The sequence below is a fragment of the Clinocottus analis genome, unplaced genomic scaffold (genome assembly GCF_023055335.1).
Source record: "Clinocottus analis isolate CAN_PGR_092001 unplaced genomic scaffold, fCliAna1.0.p SCAF_52, whole genome shotgun sequence".
NCBI lineage: Eukaryota > Metazoa > Chordata > Actinopteri > Perciformes > Cottidae > Clinocottus > Clinocottus analis.
In genome coordinates this window covers 237,062-251,651 of record NW_027176210.1, presented here as the reverse complement: position 1 = coordinate 251,651, position 14,590 = coordinate 237,062, and the positions used below count along the sequence as shown (strand labels likewise).

Below are 14,590 nucleotides of genomic sequence, written 5' to 3'. Positions count from 1 at the left end.
CACGTCTGTGTGGCGTGAGAGGGACGCTTCAAGCCCAGATGTAGAGCAGAGACTGTAGAGGAGCTGAGACTGTAGAGGAGCTGAGACTGTAGAGGAGCAGAGACTGTAGAGGAGCTGAGACTGTAGAGGAGCTGAGACTGTAGAGGAGCTGAGACTGTAGAGGAGCTGAGACTGTAAAGACTGTAGAGGAGCAGAGGCTGTAAAGACTGTAGAGGAGCAGAGACTGTAGAGACTGTAGAGGAGCAGAGGCTGTAGAGGAGCAGAGACTGTAGAGGAGCAGAGACTGTAGAGGAGCAGAGACTGTAGAGGAGCAGAGACTGTAGAGGAGCAGAGACTGTAAAGACTGTAGAGGAGCAGAGACTGTAGAGGAGCAGAGACTGTAGAGGAGCAGAGACTGTAGAGGAGCAGAGGCTGTAAAGACTGTAGAGGAGCAGAGACTGTAGAGGAGCAGAGACTGTAGAGGAGCAGAGGCTGTAGAGGAGCAGAGACTGTAGAGGAGCAGAGACTGTAGAGGAGCAGAGACTGTAGAGGAGCAGAGACTGTAGAGGAGCAGAGACTGTAAAGACTGTAGAGGAGCAGAGACTGTAGAGGAGCAGAGACTGTAGAGGAGCAGAGACTGTAGAGGAGCAGAGGCTGTAAAGACTGTAGAGGAGCAGAGACTGTAGAGGAGCAGAGACTGTAGAGGAGCAGAGACTGTAGAGGAGCAGAGGCTGTAGAGGAGGTGCTCTGTGGTGGCATAGAGGAGGTGCTCTGTGGCGGCGTAGAGGAGGTGCTCTGTGGCGGCGTAGAGGAGGTGCTCTGTGGCAGAGAGAGATTGATCCGACTCTGCCTGCGTCCCAGGAGGCGTCTCTGGCTTCAGCCCTGCAGCTGCATTGATTCCTCGCTGCTGCAGAGCAGCAACAGCGTGGAGCTGCGGTCCTCCTGCTGGATGGAGGACAGCGGAGCGTCAGAGTGCTCTGTTGACAGGCAAACATCTCTGTGTTTGAGCTCCGACAAGCAGCAAGAGGCTCAAAGTGAACGCAGCAGCTGAACTTATCCTAGAAAACTGAAGAACTCTAGATCGTTATATGTGCACTGTGTATTCAGTGCACATATAACACATGAACATTTCACCGCATGACCTTTCTGATGGGGGAGAACCTTTGCTCTCAGCAAAGCCACCAGACTACTGTAACATAAGTCTACGCTCGGTCCGTTAGCTCGTCGCTGTTCTTGTTCACTTTGGTGAATCAAACTGACCCTTTAAAGCAGCGGCGTCACAGCTGGAGGCCGACGCTCCCGTGTGGTGTGAGGTGAAACTGCAGTTGTTCTTATCAGTGGAGTCTGGCAGCTTTGAAGAGAACATAGCGACTTCATAATAAATCAGTTGCTTCTCTATATGGAGGAACTGTGGCAGAAAGAAAATATTCCCACATGAAAGTTCTCACCCGCTCTGTGCATTATCTTGAGCAACAGGGTCAGGATGTTGGAAAGAGACATTGCTTTGGAGTCGTTACTACTGAATGTCATATAGTCCATCGTATTGGAGCGCAGGCAGCCGGTAGCTCGATACCGACACTGATAAAAAGCACTGCGGGTAAGAGGGGGATGAAGGCCTGGGGGCTCAGGTGGGTCAGTGAAACAGACTCCTGCTCCGTGTTTCTGAGACTGAAGGCCTTGTATTGTGTGCAGACAGCAGCGCACGTGATAACCCCTGTGTGTGTCTCTGCAGTCCTAAAGCCACGAAGCTGAACTAAAACCAGGTGGCTGCTCTTCGCAGACAGACTTGATACGCTCACAACTGTAGCAGGAGTCACCCCATAATCCATTTTGGGAGCTGTGACATTTGGAATAATTTACTGCCTCATTGCATCTGATTAGCACTGTTGCCGACGCCCTGTCAGCATTCCCAAACGGTGATAAGGCTGCCACTGGGACAGCTTTAAATAAGGCGATGGTATCTTTGTTTATATCAGAGCGGAGCAGATAGAGGGAAACAGAAAAATGATGTTGCTCACACCGTCTGTGGTAGGACTCAGGAGGCAGACACACTGTCGTGTACACCAGAGAGCCAGCAGCAGAGACTCTGCAGGTCAAACAACAGGACGACGTCTCCAATACCATGAGCAGGCGACGGCTTCTACTCTGAAGGCTTGAGCACATGAAGGCCACGGTTGAATGTGTGGCGCTAAATGAACTGTTGAGTGAGAACATTGCTCTCTGTGGTCTCCAGGTGTCCGGTGCCGGGCTGTGACGGACAGGGACACGTGACGGGGAAGTACGCGTCCCACAGAAGCGCCTCGGGGTGCCCCATAGCAGCCAAGAGACAAAAGGACGGCTACCTGAACGGCATCCAGTTCACGTGGAAGTCCGGCAAGACGGAGGGCATGTCCTGCCCCACGCCGGGCTGCGACGGCTCGGGTCACGTCAGCGGCAGTTTTCTGACACATCGGAGGTGGGTCAAGGGAGAAGCCTGGCATCTTCCATTCAATACTGTTTTCATCCGTGGAAAGCTTGAACTTTGGCTTCAGTCTATGAAAGGTTCGTCAAACTCTCCTTCCCGCCGGGCCTCATCAGCATCGTGACTTAACTGTCACACGGTATTAACTACTCCCTCACATATCTGCATTTAATTATTGTTTATTCAAGTGTAAAAATACTGTACATGCATTTAAATGAATATAAAAATATAAGTAAGCAAAAGTAGATGTTATTACAACAGAAATCTGTTCAATTTAGGGTTAAGAAACCGTCATTACTCAAAAATCAAACTTTAAAAAAACAACAACCATAAAGACAAAGATGAAATGCACGTTATTACATTCACTTGAGAAGGACATAACTCTGGTCCCACAAATATACCTGTATGTGGTCTGGGGCACACCTGTTCACATACCTGTATGTGGTCTAGGGCATACCTGTTCACATACCTGTGTGTAGTCTGGGGCACACCTGTTCACCTACCTGTGTGTAGTCTGGGGCACACCTGTTTACATACCTGTATGTGGTCTAGGGCACACCTGTTCACATACCTGTGTGTAGTCTGGGGCACACCTGTTCACATACCTGTATGTGGTCTGGGGCACACCTGTTCACATACCTGTATGTGGTCTGGGGCACACCTGTTCACATACCTGTATGTGGTCTGGGGCACACCTGTTCACATACCTGTATGTGGTCTAGGGCACACCTGTTCACATACCTGTGTGTAGTCTGGGGCACACCTGTTCACCTACCTGTGTGTAGTCTGGGGCACACCTGTTTACATACCTGTGTGTGGTCTAGGGCACACCTGTTCACATACCTGTGTGTGGTCTGGGGCACACCTGTTCACATACCTGTATGTGGTCTAGGGCACACCTGTTCACATACCTGTATGTGGTCTAGGGCACACCTGTTCACATACCTGTTTGTGGTCTAGGGCACACCTGTTCACCTACCTGTGTGTGGTCTGGGGCACACCTGTTCACATACCTGTTTGTGGTCTAGGGCACACCTGTTCACCTACCTGTGTGTGGTCTGTATAGTAATGTGTTGATATGTTAGGGGTGTCACAATGCACCGGTATTAGATATTTAAAGTTTAAAGAAACTTTAATTTAGTGCTCTTTTTGGCGGCCCCTGTGGCAAAGAATTATTATTAATATTGTATAATTATATATTTATATATATATATATATATATATATATATATATATATATATATATATATATATATATATATATAATTATTATTATTATTACACCTCCCTACAGTCATATTTTGAGTGTCATTCATTTGCCAATCTTTTTTTCTTCTTTTCTATAATAATTGTAATGTCGTTTTATATATTGTGATATCCCTGTTTCTAGTTGTTATGCTAAGCTAAAGCTACATACTTAGGTACAGAGGTGTGAGTTGTTTGAGCAGCAAGAAAGCAATTAGTGTAACTTTCAGGACCTGAGTGTGTCACATACTGAGCCTCTGCTTCTGCCTGCAGTCTGTCCGGCTGTCCACGCGCCACCTCGGCCATGAGGAAAGCCAGGCTCTCTGGAGTGGAAATGCTAACAATAAAGCAGCAACATGCCGCCAACGGTAACTACAACCACCACTCTCCCACTTCACAGACAATCAGGGATGTGGAACAAGTTAAGGAAGGCTGACGCTGTGAATAAACTGCCGTTCAGAGGGAGGAGGCCGATAAGGAAGAACAGGGCGGGGCTTAGACACGGGATATCTGAAGTAGAATATTTGTCTTTGGGATTGTTGAGTCTTTTTCAGCTCTGTTCACTCTCATATTGAGCCTTTTGTAGTTAGTCCAACACAAAGACATCTAACCTAGTTCCTAACTGAGCCGTGGTGTGTTGATGCTCCTCTGCAGGACTGGAGCACGAAGAGGACATCAAACAGCTGGATGAAGAAATCAAAGATATAAGTGAATCAAACTCGCAGGTGGAAGCAGACATGATCAAACTCAGAACACAGGTGAGTCCCTGCTGCGTTCAGCTGTGTTTTTGTACGTCTGAGTGAGCCAACACGGCGCCGTAACCTCCTGTGACCCGCCGTCCTCCCCAGATCACAACAATGGAGTCCAGCCTGAAGTCCATAGAGGAGGAAAACAAGGTGATTGATCAGCACAATAAATCCCTCCTGCATGAGCTCGCCAACCTCAGCCAATCACTGATTAACAGTTTAGCTAATGTCCAGCTCCCTCGTATGGTAAGGGCGAGGCGCTCAGCCTGCACAGCGTAGCCGTAGCTTCTGTTGTCTGTGCCTTCAAGCCCACTGCATGCCTCGTCTACATGTGGGAGGTGTGATTGGGCCTTTCTTCACACAGCGGCAGTCACGCCAACATGTTGAACAGTACAGTGGTTTACATTGAGGGTGACTGGGTGCTTTAGTGTGTCGTATGATGAGTCAGCAAAGTGCTTGAATTACTTTTAGTGAGATTTATTTTTTACATTTTTTTACGAAATATCCATGAACTTCAGGCACTTTTGTCATCTATCATTCTGTCTTTTGGGCTCTTGCAGAAGAAAAATAAATTCCATTATGTAGTTTCATCCCTCACTATGTCATTCTTTCATTACATCCACATGCATAAAGGGTCAGGTGTCATTCTCAGAAGTCCATGCCACTTAGCATTTGACCTCTTTGACCTCTGTACTCTCTGGGACTTCATCCGTGTCCAGCTTCTTCTTCCCTGTTCATCTGAAGTCTTCTGTGTGTGTGGCTGTATATCAAACACTGCCCTCTAGTGGTTCAATGAGAACAAGAGCTCAGCTTCTCAAATCCAGCTAATAGAAATGTTTCCCTCCTCTGCCTCCCTAGAAACCGCTGGCACACAAAGAGCCTCCTCTGAGGAACAACAGCTGCTTACAGTTGCACCAGCAAGTAAGACCATGACTCCATGTTGTCCTTGTTCTGGAAGCAAAGAAAGGCCTTACAATCCTAACACTCAGTGATGACGTTCATTTCTCATGGCAGACTGTACCAAGGTTATCAGACTCTTAAAGGGTAACTTTGGTACTTTGAAACCTGGATTTTCACTTGTTTGTGTGTTCAAGTGACTCACGGAGACAAGAATGTCTGCCATTGGTCCAGTATTGATGGAGAAGGCTGCAGAGCCACGATGAGATCTAACTCCTCTCCTCCAGTCGTCCTCTGGAACTGATAGAAAGAGTCTCGCTCAGGGAAACTCTCCTCTGAAACCCACGAGGTTAGACGTGTTGCAGAAGACAGCGGCTGGAACACGGCTCTTACTGTGAGGTCACATTACTGCGCTCTTCCTCAATACTGGAGCAAGGCAAGGACCTGCTGTCCTGGTGGAGAAAACACAGCAACATGAGGAAACAGGGTCCTGGTGGAGAAAACACAGCAACATGAGGAAACAGGGTCCTGGTGGAGAAAACACAGAAACATGAGGAAACAGGGTCCAGGTAGAGAAAACACAGCAACATGAGGAAACAGGGTCCTGGTGGAGAAAACACAGAAACATGAGGAAACAGGGTCCTGGTGGAGAAAACACAGGAACATGAGGAAACAGGGTCCAGGTAGAGAAAACACAGAAACATGAGGAAACAGGGTCCAGGTAGAGAAAACACAGCAACATGAGGAAACAGGGTCCAGGTAGAGAAAACACAGCAACATGAGGAAACAGGGTCCAGGTAGAGAAAACACAGAAACATGAGGAAACAGGGTCCAGGTAGAGAAAACACAGCAACATGAGGAAACAGGGTCCAGGTAGAGAAAACACAGAAACATGAGGAAACAGGGTCCAGGTGGAGAAAACACAGCAACATGAGGAAACAGGGTCCAGGTAGAGAAAACACAGCAACATGAGGAAACAGGGTCCAGGTGGAGAAGTATGCACCTGTTGAATCCTCTAACAGCTGCCATGTTGTGTCTTTGGTTCTGCAGGAGCCAATCAGCGAGCAGAACTTCGACGCCTACGTCACCACCCTCACAGACATGTACTCGAACCAGGACCCGTACCAGAGCCCAGAAAACAAAGTCCTGTTGGAGAACATCAAGCAGGCTGTTCAAGGGATCCAAGTGTAGCCGCAGAGAGAGACTTGTGTTCCAGCAGTGATGGTTTGGTATTATATAGTGTTATATATTCTACATTCTGCTCTCTCAACTCAAAACAAAACAAGAGTAAAGACCTCCAGATGATTTCTTTCTTTCCTTTTGGGCCTTGCTTTGAGGAAGAACACAGAAAGAGTCGACCACAACGTAGTTTTTGAGGACATTCACATTTTGTACGTTTTCATATAAGCTGACATGGTGTCATGTTTCTAGCTGCTCGTGTATGCACATTTTTCGTGTATATTTCTGAACAGTGAGCTAATGACAATGGGACGAGAGTTCTTTTTATCGCTTGACGCGAAGCATTTTAGATGAAAAAAATAATAAAACTGGACAGTGAAATACAAATGAAAAAAAGGCTTCAAGCAATGAGGAAGCTACTTATTTTTCTCCTCACTGGATGATTTTGGACTCGACGATTTTAGATGTTTTCTTTTTTTTTTCTTCTTCTTCTTCTTCTTCTACTTCTTCTTCTTCTTCTTCTACTTCTTCTTCTTCTACTACTTCTTCTTGCGTGTAGATTGTCCACGAGCAAGAACCGGTTGGCTTTATTTTCTGACAATGCTTGAGAATCATCTATGTTTTGTTTTGATGAAGAACACAAAAAAGAAAAAGAAAAACATAATCCAAGGTGTAGCTGTAGGTGGGGGCATTTATAAACTGGTGCTGTAAATGAATCCGGAGAGGAAACTGACCTGATGTATGTATGAATGTATGTATGAATAGTTCTATTGTAAACATCATTACACGGAAACCCGGTGGTGGAACATCCCATGATCTAGGGGAGCCAGCTCCTTCCTAGAGGAACACATCTGTGCGGTGCATGTTCACGTGCTCATCCGAAGCTAAGCTCAAACAGAAGGAGTGGAAAGACAATGACACATTCGAGCCTTTCGCTGTCAAATCTGCGCAATTTGGAGACACGCGTTGGTCGGATCAAGAAACGTCTCAGCAATATAAAAACCTAAATCAGTCGAGTATCGTAGGTACGGAACGCAATCTGCAAAGGAAAAGAAAAAAAGAGAAAAAAAAAGGTTGGGTATATGCAATTTCTTGTTTATAAGCATAGCGGGGTAACGTGAATCTTTTTAATATAGCCTATGTAAAATATTGATTTTTATACAAATCTTTTAATACAAAAAAGTCTTTTTAAAAAGGAGCGGGAACCTGGACATTGAGTTTTAGAAGGGAAAGTATATGAGTTCCACTTTTTTGTCTGTACGATTTTGCACAGGGACACCTTCGTTTCCATGTTCTGATGTTCTCACAGGAAGTGGAAGCAGTACCCGGGAGGGTTTTGTAAAGAGTATTTATAGAGTATGACAGCGGGACTTACAGGGTCACTGTCCCCACTTATGTGCCAGTAGACTATTTGCACTTGTCCTTGAAGATATTACCCTTGCGTACGGCGGCGTGCAATTTCTTTTCCAGACGACCTCTTTGGCACACGATTGGAGCAACCAACTGCTTGGAGCCACTGCAGGCGTGGATCTAGTACCACTGAGAGAGACAGAGAGACTTGGAATCAAGAGAGGAAGGACGGTTATAACCACAGCACTGATACTGTCGGCTATTATCAAGTGTAAAAACATTGCTCTTTCATTTTTGCTATGTTTTAAGACAATGAAACTATCCCCCAGCAGCACTTTATATCTAATCACTGTACAAAGGATTAAATAGTCAATCAGTTCAAGGTTTTTAAAAGAAAAAAGAGAAGAGGAAAAAAAGCAGAAGAGATGGTAGACGAGACGTTGCAGACCTCCGTTCTGTTGTTCTAGTTGCTAGCGATCATGTTCAGAATTGCCTTTTTTCCGAGAGCTAATGCAAAAGGTGCTTGTCGTTCACCTGATTGAATCTCATCTATTGTACTTTACTGTCCTCCTTTCGGGACTCTTACTACCCATCATCCATGACTGCATACGCCTTTTTCCACAGCATCGTGTCTGCAGCTTTTTTGCCAATATAGTAACGCTTCGGTAGAGTAAATGGCTAGTACCAGTTTTTTGAATTAATTCTCATTATCAGTCAAAAGGGGAAATGGATCTCAAAGCACAAACAGGCTGCTCATCTGATGTTGGTACGTCAATAACAAATCTGAATAGAGTTATCTGTGACTATCTATAGGGAACACAAACAGGTTGTCACATATTTAGGAAGCTGACTTTTCATATGAATTATTGTGAATTCATCAGAGTTTTATTATTTCATTTGAGCCGATTCATTCTGAAGGTTGTTTTTCAGTGGCCATCAACAAAGACAGGATTTTGTATAAACTATTGTGCTCTCTGTGGAACTGAAGTTTGATTTATTTTTGTACTACACAGCATGGATTTGTTGACATTTTAATTTTGCTATAAATGTGTGAGATCACAAGTTGCTGTGATATTTCATTTATAAATTGTGAACTTTGTACAATTTTTGTCATGCTGGATGTTGACACATCTTACTCTGAATAAAGTAAAACAAAAAAAAGGTGTTGTAGAGGCCCGTGGATGATTTATTCTGTGTCCATCACATGTTGCTGCTGCGGAGCTCGTCTTCATATCCATTCTTAAACTGTCACTTTCATGTGACCCAGCGTCAAAAACACCCATCAGGGCTTTGCTGTTAGCTGTAGAAGTTATGTGTTAGCTGTAAAAGGCTAACATGAGCGCTTGACTGTTAGCTGTAGAAGTTATGTGTTAGCTGTATAGAGATTACATGAGCGCTTGACTGTTAGCTGTAGAAGTTATGTGTTAGCTGTATAAGGATAACATGAGCGCTTTGCTGTTAGCTGTAGAAGTTATGTGTTAGCTGTATAAGGCTAACATGAGCGCTTTACTGTTAGCTGTAGAAGTTATGTGTTAGCTGTATAAGGATAACATGAGCGCTTGACTGTTAGCTGTAGAAGTTATGTATTAGCTGTATAAGGATAACATGAGCGCTTGACTGTTAGCTGTAGAAGTTATGTGTTAGCTGTATAAGGATAACATGAGCGCTTGACTGTTAGCTGTAGAAGTTATGTGTTAGCTGTAAAAGGCTAACATGAGCGCTTGACTGTTAGCTGTAGAAGTTATGTGTTAGCTGTATAAGGATAACATGAGCGCTTGACTGTTAGCTGTAGAAGTTATGTGTTAGCTGTATAGAGATAACATGAGCGCTAGACTGTTAGCTGTAGAAGTTATGTGTTAGCTGTATAGAGATAACATGAGCGCTTGACTGTTAGCTAGAAGTTATGTGTTAGCTGTATAGAGATAACATGAGCGCTTGACTGTTAGCTGTAGAAGTTATGTGTTAGCTGTAAAAGGCTAACATGAGCGCTTGACTGTTAGCTGTAGAAGTTATATGTTAGCTGTATAGAGATAACATGAGCGCTTGACTGTTAGCTGTAGAAGTTATGTGTTAGCTGTATAGAGATAACATGAGCGCTAGACTGTTAGCTGTAGAAGTTATGTGTTAGCTGTATAAGGATAACATGAGCGCTTGACTGTTAGCTGTAGAAGTTATGTGTTAGCTGTATAAGGATAACATGAGCGCTAGACTGTTAGCTGTAGAAGTTATGTGTTAGCTGTATAGAGATAACATGAGCGCTTGACTGTTAGCTGTAGAAGTTATGTATTAGCTGTATAGAGATAACATGAGCGCTTGACTGTTAGCTGTAGAAGTTATGTGTTAGCTGTATAGAGATAACATGAGCGCTTGACTGTTAGCTGTAGAAGTTATGTGTTAGCTGTATAAGGATAACATGAGCGCTTGACTGTTAGCTGTAGAAGTTATGTGTTAGCTGTATAGAGATAACATGAGCGCTAGACTGTTAGCTAGAAGTTATGTGTTAGCTGTATAGAGATAACATGAGCGCTAGACTGTTAGCTGTAGAAGTTATGTGTTTGCTGTATAAGGATAACATGAGCGCTTTACTGTTAGCTGTAGAAGTTATGTTAGCTGTATAAGGATAACATGAGCGCTAGACTGTTAGCTGTAGAAGTTATGTGTTAGCTGTATAGAGATAACATGAGCGCTTGACTGTTAGCTGTAGAAGTTATGTGTTAGCTGTATAAGGATAACATGAGCGCTTGACTGTTAGCTGTAGAAGTTATGTGTTAGCTGTATAGAGATAACATGAGCGCTAGACTGTTAGCTAGAAGTTATGTGTTAGCTGTATAGAGATAACATGAGCGCTAGACTGTTAGCTGTAGAAGTTATGTGTTTGCTGTATAAGGATAACATGAGCGCTTTACTGTTAGCTGTAGAAGTTATGTTAGCTGTATAAGGATAACATGAGCGCTAGACTGTTAGCTGTAGAAGTTATATGTTAGCTGTATAGAGATAACATGAGCGCTTGACTGTTAGCTGTAGAAGTTATGTGTTAGCTGTATAGAGATAACATGAGCGCTAGACTGTTAGCTGTAGAAGTTATGTGTTAGCTGTATAAGGATAACATGAGCGCTTTACTGTTAGCTGTAGAAGTTATGTGTTAGCTGTAAAAGGCTAACATGAGCGCTTGACTGTTAGCTGTAGAAGTTATGTGTTAGCTGTATAAGGATAACATGAGCGCTAGACTGTTAGCTAGAAGTTATGTGTTAGCTGTATAGAGATAACATGAGCGCTAGACTGTTAGCTGTAGAAGTTATGTGTTTGCTGTATAAGGATAACATGAGCGCTTTACTGTTAGCTGTAGAAGTTATGTTAGCTGTATAAGGATAACATGAGCGCTTGACTGTTAGCTGTAGAAGTTATATGTTAGCTGTATAGAGATAACATGAGCGCTTGACTGTTAGCTGTAGAAGTTATGTGTTAGCTGTATAGAGATAACATGAGCGCTAGACTGTTAGCTGTAGAAGTTATGTGTTAGCTGTATAAGGATAACATGAGCGCTTGACTGTTAGCTGTAGAAGTTATGTGTTAGCTGTATAAGGATAACATGAGCGCTTGACTGTTAGCTAGAAGTTATGTGTTAGCTGTATAGAGATAACATGAGCGCTAGACTGTTAGCTAGAAGTTATGTGTTAGCTCTATAAGGATAACATGAGCGCTTGACTGTTAGCTAGAAGTTATGTGTTAGCTGTATAGAGATAACATGAGCGCTAGACTGTTAGCTAGAAGTTATGTGTTAGCTGTATAAGGATAACATGAGCGCTTGACTGTTAGCTGTAGAAGTTATGTGTTAGCTGTATAGAGATAACATGAGCGCTAGACTGTTAGCTGTAGAAGTTATATATTAGCTGTATAAGGATAACATGAGCGCTTTACTGTTAGCTGTAGAAGTTATGTGTTAGCTGTATAGAGATAACATGAGCGCTTGACTGTTAGCTGTAGAAGTTATGTGTTAGCTGTATAGAGATAACATGAGCGCTTGACTGTTAGCTGTAGAAGTTATGTGTTAGCTGTATAGAGATAACATGAGCGCTTGACTGTTAGCTGTAGAAGTTATGTGTTAGCTGTATAGAGATAACATGAGCGCTAGACTGTTAGCTGTAGAAGTTATATATTAGCTGTATAAGGATAACATGAGCGCTTTACTGTTAGCTGTAGAAGTTATGTGTTAGCTGTATAGAGATAACATGAGCGCTTGACTGTTAGCTGTAGAAGTTATGTGTTAGCTGTATAGAGATAACATGAGCGCTTGACTGTTAGCATGCTCTCCACCACCAGGTGTCAGCCGTGTGCAGCTGTTACAGCGACGCTCATGGAAAGCTTCATGTTCCCAAAGGAAGTTCACAATAGAGACGCCCATTTGTAAACTCTGTTAGTCACGGTGCACAAACAATAAAACAGAGTTATGCTCCCTGAGGGAAAAGGAATGACTGACATGACAACTTGTCTTTTGACGGTTGTATTGGTTAGCATAGAGCAGTTGCTAAAGCTGTTCTTCTCGCTTGTGTTTCAATGCAGGCCAATGGTGTAAACGTGTTTTGGGCATTGAGGAGAGAGTTGGAAAACAGAGTATGAGCTCAAAAACACAGACTAACGGTATTTTTTTCCACGTTGCAGCCGTTATATCTTGAAAATGTCCCACAATGTGACATGTTTAACTTTTGCAGCATTAGCTCACAGCGTGGTTAGCATCGTGGACTGAAGTATGAGACGGTTAACAATCAATCGACTCTAACTTAGACCCGTATATTTAGGCCATGTATGTAAAGTTAAGTCTCATTGATCTGGAGGCTTTTGTTTGTGTCTGGTGTTCAGGCAGCGAAGTTAAAATAATTCATGTGAGTTAAAAAGTGATTCATTAACCTGTAAGACGCAACACCTGTCAGTCCCACAAGCTTACGTCAGATCTCTGGAAAATAATCTCCAGAAAAGGGAGGGAGCCCAGTGGAAGCAGACAACAAGTTCACACAGTTGTTCTTGTGTGTCTGACTCTTAACTTTAAAGCCTCAGCTGCACCAATTCAATGAGTCATTTAACTGAAAGAAGCTCCTTCTCAATGGGACAGTAAACCACGCCCCCTCCTGTTCTGCCTCCATCTTCTCTCTCATTCCAGAGCATCTCCTCCTGAAACAGTCCTCCAGGGTTACTCACCCTGTGAAGGGAGGATTGAGTCCTCATGTCTGCTGCGGGGGGACATGCGACAACATGTCCTGCAGCCAATCAAATGGTGCAGCTGTGTGCGATGAGGCCGTGGATCAACCCGGTGTTGTGCTCACTGCTCACACCAGGATTAGTAGTAGACTGTGGTGAATAAGTACATTTACTCAAGTACTGTATTCAGATGCAAATACGAGGTAACTGTACTTTACTTGAGTATTTCCCTTTTATCCAGATTTTAGGGACAATAGTCTCTTTGTCCTTGTTGTGTGTCTCTGTGTGGTCATTTTGAGTCTCTTTGTCCTTGTTGTGTGTCTCTGCGTGGTCATTTTGAGTCTCTTTGTCCTTGTTGTGTCTTTGTGTAGTCATTTTGAGTCTCTTGTAGTAATCTTTGTACTTAGTGTCTCTTTGTAGTTTGATTTAGTTTCTGTGGTTGTTTCAATCCCTTTTAAAGTTGTGAGTTTCTTTGTGGTCTCTTTGCACCTATTTTGCATCTCTTTGTTGTTGTTTTGCTCTCGTTTTAGTACTTTTTGCGTCTCTTTAGGAACATGCGTCTGTGTTGTTGTTGCCACAGCTCCCAGATCCACAAATGATACATGATCAATGTGAGATGGTAACCGTCTGAATGTCGATGTGTGTAAGTGCATCGTGTCTAAACTGATCTTGCGGACCTGGGAGTGTCCTTCCTGTCCTCCTCGGGGGCCACAGTTCACCAACTAGTGTGCAGAAAGCAGAAGGATTTGAGCTAGCAAGACAAATGGGGTTATATTGTTTCACATGAGGACCCGCGGCTACGCCTCACAACTCAGCCTGTCTGCTGTAGACATGACTTGTAATCCATCAGTAATTCATGAATCAGATTTCCTTCTTGATGTGGAACAGCTTTGGAGGTACTGTGGATCATTTATCAGCTTGAAAAGAGCCTTGAAATATGACCTTGGATGCTAAATAGCCTTGGGTTTGGATTTAGATTAACTCTACAAGAAACAGGAGTGGATGGAGAGCAATAATGAGCCTCTGTGAGAAATGAAACACACATTGATAGAAAATAATACTTCCACTATGTTCTCTGTAAATAACATACCACAGTCTGTAGAATATGTTGAAACAATGCTCCCCCTGTACATCTGTGCTTCCAGTGTGTGGAAATGCTAACAATAGTAATGGGGAGCATTGTTAGCGGGGGAAATGCTAACAATGGCACAGCAGCGTGCCAGCAAAAGCAGACACCATTACCTCTCTCGCCCACACACAATGCCACCAGCAGGACCACCGACGTGGACCGACGCGTTTAATGGACCAGCTACAGCGCAAACTACCAGCCTGGTTGTAGGCTGTAAGTAAACTATGGTGGTGAGGAGCTCTGTAATGTAAACCAGGGCGGACTGGCATGGAGCCTTGATTTAATTGTTTAATTTTAAAACACAAACATCCGCTTTTTGTATTTACATCACAATTTTTCAAAAACACAAATGAAATGAAATGAATTATTTAAAATGACGCTAATCATCATCATTCTGTGTGATGTCACATC

The 14,590-nt window shown here is 43.6% G+C and overlaps 1 protein-coding gene across 1 annotated transcript in view; it reads left to right on the top strand.

The window, feature by feature from the left end:
* The window catches only part of myt1lb (myelin transcription factor 1-like, b), a 32,207-nt gene extending 23,209 nt beyond the window's left edge, over nt 1–8,998 (top strand). Inside the window, exons 13-18 of the mRNA XM_068601600.1 lie at nt 2,213–2,434; nt 3,959–4,053; nt 4,340–4,443; nt 4,534–4,581; nt 5,290–5,352; nt 6,379–8,998. Coding sequence (XP_068457701.1) covers nt 2,213–2,434; nt 3,959–4,053; nt 4,340–4,443; nt 4,534–4,581; nt 5,290–5,352; nt 6,379–6,519 — 673 coding nt within the window. The 3' untranslated portion in view covers nt 6,520–8,998. The remainder of the gene's footprint in view (nt 1–2,212; nt 2,435–3,958; nt 4,054–4,339; nt 4,444–4,533; nt 4,582–5,289; nt 5,353–6,378) is intronic.
* The last annotated feature ends 5,592 nt before the right edge of the window (nt 8,999–14,590 follow it).